Source organism: Cetorhinus maximus, unplaced genomic scaffold (genome assembly GCF_964194155.1).
Source record: "Cetorhinus maximus unplaced genomic scaffold, sCetMax3.hap1.1 HAP1_SCAFFOLD_301, whole genome shotgun sequence".
NCBI classification, from domain to species: Eukaryota; Metazoa; Chordata; class Chondrichthyes; order Lamniformes; family Cetorhinidae; genus Cetorhinus; species Cetorhinus maximus.
This window is the reverse complement of record NW_027596254.1, coordinates 155,799-170,835: the sequence shown is the minus strand read 5'-3', so window position 1 is coordinate 170,835 and position 15,037 is coordinate 155,799. Positions and strand designations below refer to the sequence as shown.

Below are 15,037 nucleotides of genomic sequence, written 5' to 3'. Positions count from 1 at the left end.
GGGGTTTGTCACAAGCAACTTGTTCATGGCTTCCCATGTTTCCCATTCCTTGATCCAAAGGATATCTACTGGTAGATCTTGCTCAGGAAGGGTGCTCCATATGGGGCGCTGAGATGGAAGGTGGGCAGCAGGTGGGTTGAACAGGTCATCATGGAGTAGTATGTGATGGTTTCAGCCAGCTTTTGGGTTTTCGTCAGTCGGCTGATATGTGGCAGAGCGATGTGTGTGTGGACAGGAAGCCAGGGGAGAGGTGTTGAACAGAGAGTTCCAGTTATGATGCACATTGTTGCATTCAATTGTGTCAACAAGATGTGTGTGTGATGACCTTCGCCAGACAGGTGCACAGCACTCTGCTGCAGAGCATGATAGGGCAAGCTTAAAATACATAACCATTTATACAATAACTAAAAATGTGAAAGGGCAGGGGTTGAATATTAACACAATGGCAAACTGTATATTACAGGATAAACGTTGATATCAACTGGTTTGAGGTGTAAACATATTGTCAGTCACCTTGGTAAGCCCATTTACCAATTAACAAAAGTAAGAATTTACCTTGTGCTGAAAGAGTGTCAGCACCAAAACCTAGCTAAACCACTTCTGGGATTCTACTTTACATGAAGGTAACCAGAGAAAACTTCTTGCGTGTTCTGAAAAAGTACAACCTTCGACTTAAAGGAGACCAGCTAAATACTTTCCTTGTACGTTGTGGTCTTCAAGAAGATGCAGCAAATATAAGCTACATGGAATTTCTTCACAATTTTCAAGATAGAAGTGGGAACGGAGTTCCTCACAGAATTATAACTGATGAAAATCACAGGTGAGTTGCTGACGATGAAGCCATACAGCAGTCGGTATTTTGTCTTTGAAGTATTTCTCTGCTTAGTACCTGTGGTAGAGAACTGGTGCTACAGGAATTGTTCAGACTATACAAATAATGCAGTGTATGTATGCTATAAAATTATTTCAGGATGAATTCTGTCTTTAATGTTTTTAATAGTTCTTCATTGTCCTGCACAGATTTAACAAAATCAGAAGCTTTGGTTCTCAATCTTCAGTGACTGCTTTGGAGGCAAAGCTAATGGAACTGTTGCATAATGAGTTCCTTTCTCTTTTAGGAAATTTCCAGTAAGTGATACATTCAATTTTATGTGCCTGATAATTATCATGAACTGATAATAAAGAAAAAAAATGTTGTACTTAGAATATGAATTAGTAACTTTTGAAGTACAATCAATGTTGTTATAGGCAAATACTGCAGGCAGGAGGCACCCATTGGGTGAGACTTTACTGCCCCTCAGGTGCTGGGCATAGAAATGTGGTGGGGGGGGGGTGCCCAGTGAAATGCCAGGGAACCATGCTGGGACAGCTCTTCAATGCAGTGTTGTTACTGGGGAAGTTTCCCAGTGGCAGGAACAGCAGCGGTAGGACTGCTCACTGACCAGAAGTGGGCAACCAATTTAGCCAATTAAAGGCCCAGGGCTGACTTACTGGGCTAGCAGCATTTAGCTGGCAGCAGGACAGAGTGGCCCTCAGCCACATGCGAAGGCTACTAGTTGCATAGTGGCGGCCTCTCTGCAGCCTCTCAATGGGGGAGGCTCCAATGCCTAAGCAAGGAGGACGCCAATGCCTAAGCAAGGAGGGTGCCACTGGCAGCAAAGGCATCCCCAACTCCATTACCAGGGGAGTTTCCACAATGAATGCCGTGGACTACCTGCTTGACCCCAGCAGAAAAATTAAGTGCTTTCCTCCCCTGTAACTGAACCTCAGAATGGAGGCCTCCTCTCATTCTCCTTGCAAACTCAGCAGAGGGACCTCGCAGTGGCACTGCAGAGCTGCCGGTCATCTGATTGGACAGGTTAGTACAACATTTCAACCAACAGATGGAATCCTCTGACAATGCAACACCCCATTAATTCTGCACTGAATTGTAAGTCTATATTACAGTCTTCTGACTCAACAAGAACTTACATTTATAAAGTGCATATAAAACACAGCAAAATGTCCCAAAGCGTTTAGCAAGGACAATAACATTTTTGCCATTCTTGACACTGAGCCATGATCAGGAATGCTGACCAAAAGCTTGGATGAAAGCAGTATGCTTTTAGGATCATTCTAAAAGAGGAAGCGAGGCAGAGAGAATGGAAGATGGGAGATCAGCCAGGAGAGAATTGGATTAGTCAAGTCTGGATGTAACAAAAATGTGAATGAAGGTTTCATCAGTAGATGAGTTGAGGAAAGGTCAGCGGCTGAGTAATGTGATGTCATAAATCTGCACAATGTCACATACATTACATGTACATTCATTAGAAGCATATGCAACATGTACCATTATAAATAGATATCATTTTGCTATTATCTTGATTTGCAGTAAAATTGACAAGCAGAAACGAGACGTGATCAGCCAACAAGACTTCTGGACAATCCTAAAAAGCAGGTACATTTTTTCAATTCTCGCATGGATGATTTACAGTTTTTGTAAGATTATAGACAATACAGGCAAACATTTGTGATACTAAATTGCCAGTAATATATGTAATAATGTGGAATTTTGTTTTCCGTAAACTTTGTGGAAAGGGATCTATACATGCAATGGCCCTGCCCACTGCCAGTTTTAATGGAGATGGGACAGAGGACCCACTTCCAGAAGGCAAATTGCACATTTAAATATCTTACAGATGTTGAATGCCTCAGACTTTTCTCTCTGTTCCAGCATTAATGCTGGCTGGCCATTTCCTTGAGCTGGGACCAAGAAGGACATGGTGGGGGGCCGGTTAGGGAATAAATTGAGGGATGTGGATGACATCGGGAGGGCACTGGATCTTGGTGGTATTGCGGGTGTTGAATTGCAGGCCGATGTGAACCGCAGATCTCACCACCTTCCTGCAAATATCAGGGCCAATGAGTCAGGATTGTCTCAAAACAATTGCTGTAGGCCTAAGCCTACAGTTTAAAATAATACCCATGAACTAATTTATTGTAGCCTCACTCTGAGCCCATAGGACAGCCAATTTGAAAAACATATAGGCCTCTCAAGGATTTGGTATATTTTGATAGTTGTCTCTCCTTTTACATTTATTGTCCAGATTGTTAAGCTGTTTTTTATTCATCGTCAGGTAAACTACCCTATCTCTCCTCCTTTGATTGAGTCAGAGTACCAGGTGGCTGTGGGATAGTGTGACAATAACATGCACAGGATCTTATGAAAAAAAGGAGGAATTCTTGAGAAGATTAGGAAAATCCTCACACAGAAAAATATATAACCCTCAAGGTTATATATATATTTTTGAATTCTGGGATGGTATATAATGAGCTTCCCATTCTAGAAACGGACATGCTCTTTGAGCATATTAAGTATTGCCGGATGAAATTTTCTACATTGTGTTGAAGCAAAAAAAAAAGACTTTTGTGTGTAAGCCAAAACTGTTCTGAAATGTTGTAAACTAGGTCAACAGAGAATGAGCTAATTATTTTGACACATTTTCTTAGTGCACAGGTAGGAGAAGTACTCCAGTGGAGTTGGTATTCTGCACTACATAGTGACACATTGTGCTTGTAAACTACTTTCTTCGTTTGCAGTATTCTTCTGAATTTAACTTTTTCTAAAGAAGATGAAATTGCACCTTGTGTTTAATATTGTCTGGTTATTTTCTGGGTTTTTTTCTTGTTTACCCTGCAAGGTTTGGCATTAACATGTCTGATGAAGAAGTGAATTACCTGAAGGACCGGATACCACTTGATGCCCAAGGCAATGTAAAATACCTCGAGTTTATGTCCATGTTTGACAGTTGGTAAGTAGGTCTTTATTATAGGTCAGATGCATTCCAATTTGAGGCCAAAGGTGTATGTTGAAAAGAACAAACACCCTCAGATAATGTGGTTCCTAACAGCTATCAATCAATTCTTCTATCAAAGACCTGCCTAGCTCTAATTTGACAAGGATGAATAAGTCACTGAGATTGTAACATTAACTGGCATTCATAATCATTTTTTGGCATCACACATATGGATATTCATAAAATAGATGATTTCCTTGTTAATGGAGATGCTCACCATCTCTGTTGGTGGCTAGGTATGTAAAGTGTGCATTCCAAGAGATTGGAGAACAGAATAATGCAATTAAGTGGCCTTTTCATTCACTACAGCTGCTTTGGTGAATGAAAGAGTGATATAATCACCTGGATTTTGTGGTAAATGGCCATGGAATGACACTCACTATTCAGTATGTTTACAGACTTTACAGAAAGAAAATCAGGATTAGAGAAAGAGATATAAAATAGAACAAGAGAATAAAGACAAATGTTTTCATTTTTAATCTTCGTTAACTCTCCAACAATAATTAAAATCTGAAGGGAAGAGACTCCACACTTACCAAATTAAAAATTTAGTACCAGAGAGGTTGTTCAGTGGTAAGTGAGACTGGTCATGCCATTAAAAAAAAATCACTTACACCTGAATAGACTAGTCCAAAATGTTTCTTGGGTGTTTAGTGGGTGTATGCAGAAACATCTTGCCCCTGCATAGATTTCAACATCATGGGCAGAATTTTCTGCCTGCCGGACGGGCAGGGCCGACCCAACCTCCGGTGGGTGGGGAGCCGATCCCCACCAGCGAAGCAGGCCGCACCGCCATTTTACGAGAGCAGGCCAATTAAGGCCTGCCCAGCGTGACGTCTGGCGGGAAGCGCTATGCGCTTCCTGTACAGGCGGGGGGGATTCCCTGAAAGCGAGAGTGCGCTCTTTCGCGCATGCGCACGAAAGAGTGCACATCTTCCTGAGGCTAAGTGCTGCCTCAGGGAGATCGCTTTCAATTTGAAAAATATTAAAAAATAGAAAAAACAATTTCCTAACATGTCCCCCTCATGTGACAATTTGCAGAACAACTTTATTAAAAATTTTAAAACCCTGCATGAAACTTCATCCGACCGCTGGATGAGGTTTCATGTTTTATCTATTGCCTGCCGGGGCTCCTGGCCTGCCCGCCAACCTTAAGGTTGGACGGGCAGGTCCTTTAATTGGTTAAATGATCCTGTCAATGGCCTCAATTGGCCATTGGCAGGTCGGCGGGCCCGCAGCTGATTTTGCTGTGCCCCCGCCTTCCTGAAAATTTAAATGGGCCGGGATGACGTCGGGGGTTCCGCCCGACATCATCCCGCGTCATTTTACACATCGGTGAGCGGGCCCCGCCCCCTGCTCGCCGACGGCAAAATTCTGCCCCATGTCTATTGGCGAGGTACCAGTTCAGTGCAGCTTGTGTAGCATTGGGGTCTTTGGCAGCAACTAAAGGATTTCTTTGTTTAACTGCGCACGTGTGGACATCAGAAGTTGTTTTCCAATTTACTTCATAATAACGGTGAGCACTGTTAGCCTTACTGTTATTCTTACCACAAAATCCTAGCAACTTTCATCCTGAGAAAACTAACAAAAACTTGAAAACTTTACAAGATACAATCTCTGTAGACATTGGATCTCAGGGTAATTATAGTTTAATATGCTGGATGGAAGTTACTGACATCCAATCTGCAACTGGCAAAAAAAATTAAAATTAGCAGTCATTTTGTACAATGCCTCATTATTCATCTTATTGCAGATGAACTGCATTTTAAAACAGAAATCCAAAGCTTTAACCCATACTTTATAAAATTGATTTAGTCACAAATAATAAAAATACTATTATATGAATGCAAAATATACAAAACTAGAGCATGATATGTTTAATAACAAAATGTCATACAAGTTGTTTTATAATATGACAAAGGTAAATGTCTGCAGGACAATGACGTAGCATTTAGCTTAATAAGTGCAAGTGACCCTCCTTGGATGGAGTCTGACGTGCTCATTCTTTTTATGCGGTTTTGTCAAACTCATCCGATGAAGAGTCGTTCGGACTCGAAATGTTAACTGTATTCCTCTCCGCAGATGCTGTCAGACCTGCTGAGTTTTTCCAGCTATTTTTGTCTTTGTTTCAGATTTCCAGCATTCGCAGTATTTTGCTTTTATCACCATGATAGAAATTCTTTTTAGCAATTAGCTGTTTTCAAGTTTCTACCATTATGGAACATTTTATTCTACAGTTGTACAGATGAGGAGCCCTGCCACCATTTGGCTGAAAAATGAATTACATTCTGTAAAATTGATAGCCATGTCTCTTAACCAAGAAAGAGAGATTTCTTGATATTAATATTACCGCTAGTTACTGATTTGAAGCTTTACTTCTTACCTTAGATATTAATAGAATAAATTGAGAATTAAAGAGCAGAATTATAAGCAAGACTGTGCTATCCCAGAATAGTTTAATACATTACTAACAGCTTCTATTTTGTAACATTTTAAGATATTCTTAAATATGATTGATCCTTGTTTTCAAACCTGTCCATGGTCTGATCCTTCCCTATATCTGTCATTTCCTCTAGCTTCACAATCCTCTGAGATATCTGCATTCGTCTAATTCTGGTGAAAGGAATTTTTTTTTACAAGAACGACAGACCAGTGTCCCACTGTGACCCGTTTTAATGCTTATAAACTGACATGACCCCAGTGTGAGGGTGGGGAGTGGCGAGTTGAGAGCGGGGGAGGGGGTGGGTGGGGGGCGGGGGGTGCGGGGTGAGGCCTCAGGAGATGGACGCCGAGATGGGTGGAAGCGATCGAGGGAGCAGGAGAAACGACGAGCGGGCCACAGGGAAGACCTGTGGCCCGAGGACAACATAGTGCACACTTCTGGATCAAACTCAAGGCAGCAAAACAGAGGACGCCTCCAGCAGATTTCGCCATAACCAGCCGGACTCTTGCCGCGGCGCACACTGGGGAGTTATACTTCTATCAAAGTGACCCATTACAAGAGTTCCATTAGGCCGTCCTACAGCTACCATTACAATCTCGGGCCTTGAAACCCCAAAACCTCATCACAGCCCCACCGAGGGGTGTGGGGGGCGGTGCGGTCACAATCCACGGTTTGGGAACCTCGGCAATATAATTGTGTGTGGAATGCTGGGTCCTGGTCCATTTCGAGTTATAAACCGTGAATAGTATCCCACTAGTCGCAAGATAGCCCTATGACAATTGAGTTTGTGAATGTATTTTTGGCCTGAATTTTTAGCTCGTCGGGTGGGGCATGCGCCCGACCCAAACGAGTGTAAAATGATGTGCGATGACATCAGGCGAGCGTCCCGACATCATTGCGCACGCACGCGATATTTTGGTCAGCAGCGCGCCCGCCGACAATTAACAGGTCCATTAAGGACATTAAAGTCACAATTGAGTTAAATTTTTTGCTGCCACCCAACCTTACAGTTGGCGGGCAGGCAAAAAAGCCAAGTGGCCTTTGGATTTTTTAGGAAACCTCATCCACGAGCGGAATGACGTTTCCATCAGCTATAAAAAGTTAAATGAAAATGTAAATATTTCATTAATAACATGTTCCTGCTTGTGTGACTGAATCACATGAGGGGACATGTTTTTTATCAATTTAAAATTTCTTATTTTTAATTCTTAAACTCTTCATCTCCCAGAGGCAGCTCTGTCCCCCCCCCACCCCCTCAGAGGCAGCACTTTAATTGGCCCACCAGCGTGAAATCACGGTCGGCCCCTGATTGCGGGCAGTGGTCGGCTTCCTGAACGCTCCCGCCTACCCCTGTCAAGCCCGCCCGACAAGGGCAAAACCCTAGCCTTTGTGTGAATATTGCACAGACTGGTGGATCACCGCAAAGAACATTTACTGAATTTCAACATTCCATAAACCCATTTTAGTCTGCAGAGTCTAAATTAAAAAGAAATACAATACAAGTTCAGATCTAGTTTGTTTTCAATAATATCTTAATTTAAGCACTGTTGGTTTATTGAACAAATGTATTCACTGTTCGGATGTGCTCGTCATGATTGTTAACATATAGATTATCTATATATGTGGCTTAGGAAAACTGTCTCGCAGATTTCAATCTATGTCACCACAGAATCACTGAATTGTTATAGTGCAGAAGGAGGCCATTCGGCCCATCGTGTCTGTAGTGGCTCTCTGAGCATTTTAACTTAGCGTCAATCTCTTTCACCAGATGTCACCAGATTTTCCTTTTCCAAGTGTGAAGAGTCATTAAATTCCTGTGCATCATTCCTACCTCCTATAATAGGATGGCTCACTCGCCATACTATAGAATAATTGGTAGATACAGAAATTAGTCTAAATGTGCATTTTAATTGTTACCACTCTCACACACCAAGGCCGCGATTTTATGAGGAGGCGGTGGCCAGGCCTAGCATCTTGCCAGCCCTGGAAGTCTTAACTGAATGTCACAACTGTTGGGCAATTAGTTACCTGAGGTCATGCTTTGTCATGTTTACAGTTTTCATGATAAGCTGAATGAATTAGAGTGGAATTTTGTTCCATGCAGTCATTACTACTTTGTGAATAGTGATAAATTATATAGGGTAATATGAGAGCCACCACTCATAATACAATTTAACTCATTTAGATGGCTATCATAACTCACTGATTACTTCACCACTCCTGAGTTGTTAGGTCTTTCCTCTAGTATTTTATTGTCCTCATTGTATATATTTTTCTTTGATTAGTCCATAGTGCAAACTTCCCTAAGAGCTCAGCTGGTTAAGGCACTGATTAGCTGCAAAACCTGAAACTCTCGGGTTCAATCTCTAGTCTGTACTGAGTTATCTACTTTCATCCTGATTGATGGTACATCTGCGACAAGTATTTTAGCTAACCTGGGTTAGGAGTGGAATTTTAATAAGGTTTCCCAATCCTGACTGCTATTCAGCAAACTTTGATGTAAGTGCACGAGTGTGAATATGAGGTACGGATGCCCCCTACGGTCTGCTAACATTAAGTTTAGCCTTTGTATGGGACACCTGATACCATTAGCACTGTTTCACTGCAGGAGTTAATAGTCTCAGGAAAGGATGAAAACTGATATGGAGAAAACGACAAACAGAAATAATTTTTATTCCAAGATTAGTAAGAATATTATATAAACGTATATAATTATCACTAATATTTAAAATGCAGTAACAGATCAAGTACTAAGTGACATTTGTCTTGATTGCTTAATAGTAAAGGTGCAAAAAGTCTTTTGTGTGACAAGTCTGTGATAACAAACCTCAGCAATGAACATTCGACAAACAAAGAGCATAATTTAGGCAGAACAACAGATCAGGTAAAGATTTATAGCTATTGTTTTCTGTCTGAAATGTTTGTATTTGATGTGATGTACCAGTTTTTCTTATTATCTTCTTCAGATAGAAGGACTTGGGTGGAGTCAGAGTTTATTTGACATGTTTATTATGACTGATAGGCCAGTATTCAAGTTAATTTATTAGTTAGGTAAGACTATTAATGGGTAGAAGATTGTAGGGGATATGCTCACAATTTTCCAGTATGCGGTCCTGTTGAATAAGGCTGTGCAGTAGGAATGTGCCTTCAGAAAATTGACTCCAAGGTCGAGAGTCATTGAAGAGAATTGATAAGATCAAATTAAGTGAAATATTGTTAGCTATTTAATCTGCTAATCTATTTCGTTTTGCTTGAAATTTTCTGTCAGTTTGAGAAATCTTGAGCATGCATTGATAAAAGACTTTATTTCTGATGCATACCCTAAAACTAGGTTGGACTTTTCCTATGACAATGCCAACCTCAGTATTTAAGACAAAAGGTTAATGACTGGTTAATGAGAAGTGTGGGCTGTTAATTGTACAATTGTGGTTAAGTATCTACAGCTGGGCAGCATTGATTGGTTACTTGAACAATATAAAGGGATACTTACTGGCAGAGCGGGTGAGTCAAGCTCGGAGGTACATACCTGTGATGATTCACTCTGTGAATAAATCTATACCAAGTAAAGTTTGGCTCTGGTTTCTTCCTTCACCCACTGGCTATCAAGAATAGAATACATGCTTTCCAATGGAAGCTGATTTTGGCAGCATATGAATAAAGAGTATTGGAAGTAACATTATTTCACCATGTTATTTCACTGTCACTTATAAATCACTTCTTTCATTCTAGATCTCAAACATTATACAGGATCTTGTGAAGAAACAATACCAAATGGTAGAACAAAGCTTTAATAAACTTGATAAAATGAACACCAGATGATTTTCTCCTGAGTCAATGTATCAGCTACTGAAACAGTTAAGGAAATGTTTCCTGCTTTTCCTATTAAAATTAATGGAATTGCGACTCATAGTTACAAAGGGTATTTTTTCCACTTGTAAATTGCTCACATTGTCTGCATTGTTTTACACAGGTTTGACATTCACCCACCAATCACTAGAGATGAAGTCAGAAAACTCTGGAGCACTTTAATTACCAGTCATGATAACACTTTGGATTTCTATGAATTTGTTCGACACTTTGGATTCTCACCTAAATCAGCTTGTTGTCCAAATGCAAAAATATATCCACCAGTTAAGGGTGACAGTGACTTTCTGATTCGGTCTAGAAAGCTAAACTGTGACATGGACATCATTGAGGATAATCTGCAAGCTAAGGTTGAGTAATAATTCAGTTAAGAAATTGATATACATTACATCCAGAATCAGTGTACAACATTTTTATTTATCAATTACATTTGATATAGGTTCAGCATAAGAGGTAGGACAAAATGGAAATAGTACAAGATGGGGTGATGTATCCTATTTTTATTGTTTAGCTAACTACATCTCCCTTTTTATAATGAAGCATCACCTTTTGCTGAAAATCAGATTTTAGATTTCATCTCTATGATATCAGTTTGGTAGTGTTTTCACCTCTAGGCCAGAAACTTGTGAGTTTGAATGCCTCTGCTCAAAGACTTAAGTTTGTGAAGCTTAGATTTCCAGAAGGCATTTGATAAGTGCCACATCAAAGGTTATTGCGGAAAATAAAAGCTCACGGTGTAGGGGGTAATATATTGGCATGGCTAGAAGATTGGCTAGCTAACAGGAAACAGGGTTGCCATAAATGGGTCTTTTTCTGGTTGGCGGGATGTGATGAGTGGTGTGTCAGAGGGAGCAGTGTTGGGGCCTCAACTTTTTACAATTTATGTAATGACTTGGATGAAGGGTCTGAAGGAATGGTTGCTAAATTTGCTGACAACACAAAGATTGGTAGGAAAGTAAATTGTGAAGAGGACATAAGGAGGCTACAAAGAGACATAGATAGGTTAAGTGAGTGGTTAAAGACCTGGCAAATAGAGTATAATGTGGGCAAATGTGAAATTGTCCATTTTGGTAGGAAGAATAAAATAAGAAGCATATTACCTAAATGGTGAGAGATTGCAGAGCTCTGAGATTCAGAGGGATCTGGGTGCCAGTGCATGAATCACAAAAGGCTAGTTTGCAGGTACAGCAAGTAATTAGAAAAATTAATGGAATGTTGTCATTTGTTGTGAGGGGAATTGAATATATTGAAAATAGAAACAGGAGTAGGTCATTTGGTCCTTTGAGCCTGCTCTGCCATACAGTATGATCATGGCTGATCCCCTATCTCAAAGCCATACTCCCACTCTCTCCCCATACCCCTTGATGCCTTTAGAGTCTAGAAACCTATCTATTTCCTCCTTAAATATATTCAGTGACTTGGCCTCCACAGCCTTCTGTGGTAGAGAATTCCACAGATTCACCACCCTCTGAGTGAAGAAGTTGCTCCTTATCTCAGTCCGAAATGGCCTAACCCGTATCCTGAGATTGTGACCCCTTGTTCTAGAGCCCCCAACCAGAGGAAACATCATCCCTGCATCCTGTCTGTCCAGCCCTGTCAGAATTTTATATTTTCCATTGAGATCCCCCCCATTCTTCTAAATTCCAGTGAATACAGGCCTAGCCGGCCCAATCTCTTCTCATACGACAATCCTGCCATCCCAGAAAACAGTCTGGTGAACCTTCACTGCACTCCCTCTATGGCAAGTATATCCTTTCTTTCTAGCGAATACCCCTGTGAGGATATTGGTCCTGGTCCTGCTGGGGTGCAACCCATCTAGCTTGTACAGGTCCCATCTTCCCAGAATCGGTCCCAATGCCTCAGGAATCTAAATCCCTCCCTCCTACACCATCTCTCCAGCCGCGCATTCATCCAGCCTATTCTCCTATTCCTGATCTCACGAGCACGTGGCGCTGGGAGTAATCCTAAGACTACTACCTTTGAGGTCCTGCTTTCTAGATTTATTTCCTATCTCCCTATATTCTGCTCACAGGACCTCATCCCTCTTTTTACCTGTATCACTAGTACCAATATGGACCACGACCTCTGGCTGTTCACCTCCCCCTTCAGAATGTCCTGCAGCCGCTCAGTGACATCCTTGACCCTGGCACCAGCGGGGCAATATCTGGTGTCACATCTGAGGACAGAAACATCTACCTGTTTCCCTTACGATAGAACCCCCTATCACTATTGCTCTCCCGCTCTTTTCTCCCCACCCCGTGCAGCTGAGCCACTCGTGGTGCTATGGACTTGGCTCTCACCGCATTCCCCTGAGAAACCATCTCTCCCAGTAGTATCCAAAATGGAAAATCTGTTAGAGAGGGAGATTGACCCAGGGGACTCCACTACTTGCCTAGTGCTTTTACTCTGTCTGGTGGTCACCCATTCCCTTTCTTCCTGTGCACTCTTCACCTGGAGTGTGACCACCTCACTGTATATGCTTACAACGAAGTTCTCAGCCCTGCGGATGTTCCACAATGACTCCAGCCACTGTTCCAGATCCGAAAGGCAGATTTCAAGTAGCTGCAGCTGGAGACACTTCCTGCACAGAAGGAGCATTCCACGTGACGAGCTGCCCTGCAATAAATTATTCCCTTTACTTTTACTTTCTCTAGTTTAGAGAATATTAAGGACAGTAGAAATACTCACCAATTCCTAATCACCAAGGCCGCTGCTCTTCCTTCTGAGGAACAGTAGAAAATGAAAGGATGACCTGCTTCCCCTTTCAGCACTCATTCACTCACTCACTCACTCTCTCACCAAACTCCAACTGAAGCATCCAAATGTAGCCCAAGACAGCACTCAGTGCAGCGGGGAGGTTATGCTTCAGTTGTACAGGGCACTGTGAGACCACATCTGGAGTATTGTGTACAGTATTGGTCTCCCTATTTAAGGAAAGATGTAAATGCGTTAGAAGCAGTTTAGAGAAGATTTACTAGACTAATACCAGGAATGGGTGGGTTGTCTTATGTGGAAGGGTTGGACAGGTTAGGCTTGTATCCACTGGAGTTTAGAAGAGTAAGAGGTAACTTGATTGAAACCTTTAAGATCCTGAAGGGTCTCAACAGAGTGGATGTGGAGAAGATGTTTCCTCTTGCTGGAGAATCTAGGACTAGGGGTCACGGTTTAAAAATAAGAGGTCGCTCATTTAAGACTAAGATATACAGAAAATTTTTCTGTCAAAGGGTCGTGAGTTTTTGAAACTCTCTCCTTCAAAAGGCAGTGGAAGCAGGGTCTTTGAATATTTTAAAGGCAGAGCTAGATAGATTCGTGATTAACAAGGGGATGAAAGGTGGTGGGTGGCAGGCTACAGTCAGATCAGCCATGATCTCATTGAATGGCGGAGCTCCTAGTTTGTATGTATGTATGACAATAATGCAATACTAGAGAGTTGCATTGATGGAATTGGCAATGAGGTGTGAAACCAAGGCCCTATTCCTGTTATATCAGTTGTTCTAGATGCATGTAAGGCACCCTTTGGCACTATTCTAGTCAAAGTAGAACAAAGAGTTTCTCCTGGTATTGTGGCCAACATGACATGCTCATAATACAAAACAGATTCATGGGTTGCTTTTTCAATTGTTGTTTGTGGGATATCATTGCACCTCAATAGAAATTCATTGTGCAAAGTGCTTTGGGATATTTTTAAAAGGTCCAATTAAATGTAAATATTATTGCATATGGCTAAAGTATGGGGCAATCTATAAATTATGTATGCATAAAATTTGTCTTTGATTCCCTCTTTGATGCCAATTGTATGCTTAGCCAAACTTCCCGCCTTCAGGATCTTAAACACAGCTTTATCTGTAGCTGATTCCATGTGCTGTATAATTATGTGCGCTCCCTGGAGCTGCCCAGACTGATACAGTGGAGTGGATTTCAGGGCTCCCCACCTGGCACAAGCAGATCAGTAGTGCCCCAAAGATGATGGCTAATGACACCGCCCTGTTCCCACTGTTGCCTTAAAAATGTACTCCCTTCATGGCTCTGGTGTGTACCATCGACAAGATTCAATGCAGCAACTTGACAAAGCTTCTTTGACAGCACCTTACAAAGCCCCAACTTGTACCACCTAGATGAATAAAGGTAGGATGCACATGCAAGTGCCCCTTCAAATCACACACTATCCTGTTTTGGAAATATATTGCTGTTCCTTCATTGTCGTGAGGTCAAAACCCTGGTACACTTCTCTCTCTCTCTCCCAAACCCCCTCCACACCCCCCGATCCGCTAAGAGCACTGTGCATGTACTACACCACGTGGACTGCAGTTCAAGAAGGCTGCTCACCGTGACCTTCTCAAGAGCAATATATGCTGGCTTTTTAAAAATTCTTACATAGGATGTGGGCGTCCCTAGTTAGCCCAGCCTTCTTTTATTGCCCATCCCTAACTGCCCTTGAGAAGGTGCTGCAGTCCATGTGTTGTAGATACACCCACAGTGCTGTTAGGGAGGGTGTTTCAGGATTTTGACCCAGCAACAGTGAAGAAACGACGCTACATTTCCAAGTCAGGATGGTGTGTGACTTGGAGTGGTGTTTCCATGCATCTGCTGCCCTTGTCCTTCTACGGGGTAGAGGTCACGAGTTTTGGAAGGTCCTGTCAAAGGAGCCTTGGTGAACTGCTGATTCATACAGGGCTATGGACAGGGAGTGGGGCAGTGGGATTAGTTTGGGAATGATACAGGGCTATGGGGAGAGAGCGGGGCAGTGGAATTAGTTTTGAATGGTTACAGGGCTATGGGGAGAGAGCGGCGGAGCGTGACCAGTTTGGGATTGATACAGGGCTATGGGGCGTGAGAAGGGCAGTCGGATTATTTTGGGATTGATACAGGGCTATGGGGTGAGAGCGGGGCAGTG

General features: G+C 42.0%; 1 protein-coding gene across 1 annotated transcript; it reads left to right on the top strand.

Moving 5' to 3' along the window:
- Positions 1-679: 679 nt before the first annotated feature.
- Positions 680-10,181, top strand: LOC144673137 (uncharacterized). Its single transcript, XM_078535128.1, has 6 exons — positions 680-820; positions 1,021-1,128; positions 2,372-2,437; positions 3,681-3,791; positions 9,061-9,163; positions 10,009-10,181. The coding sequence occupies exons 1-6, from the start codon at positions 744-746 to the stop codon at positions 10,096-10,098; spliced, it is 555 nt and encodes a 184-aa protein (XP_078391254.1). The 5' UTR covers positions 680-743; the 3' UTR covers positions 10,099-10,181.
- The last annotated feature ends 4,856 nt before the right edge of the window (positions 10,182-15,037 follow it).

What these genes read in the sequence shown, in the direction of transcription:
- LOC144673137 (XM_078535128.1), top strand. Translation starts at nt 744, where the DNA reads ATGGAATTTCTTCACAATTTTCAAGATAGAAGTGGGAACGGAGTTCCT. An exon ending in TGGACAATCCTAAAAAGCAG is followed by an intron (nt 2,438 to 3,680) that starts GTACATTTTTTC and finishes TTACCCTGCAAG; the next exon opens with GTTTGGCATTAACATGTCTG. An exon ending in TAGGCAGAACAACAGATCAG is followed by an intron (nt 9,164 to 10,008) that starts GTAAAGATTTAT and finishes CTTTCATTCTAG; the next exon opens with ATCTCAAACATTATACAGGA.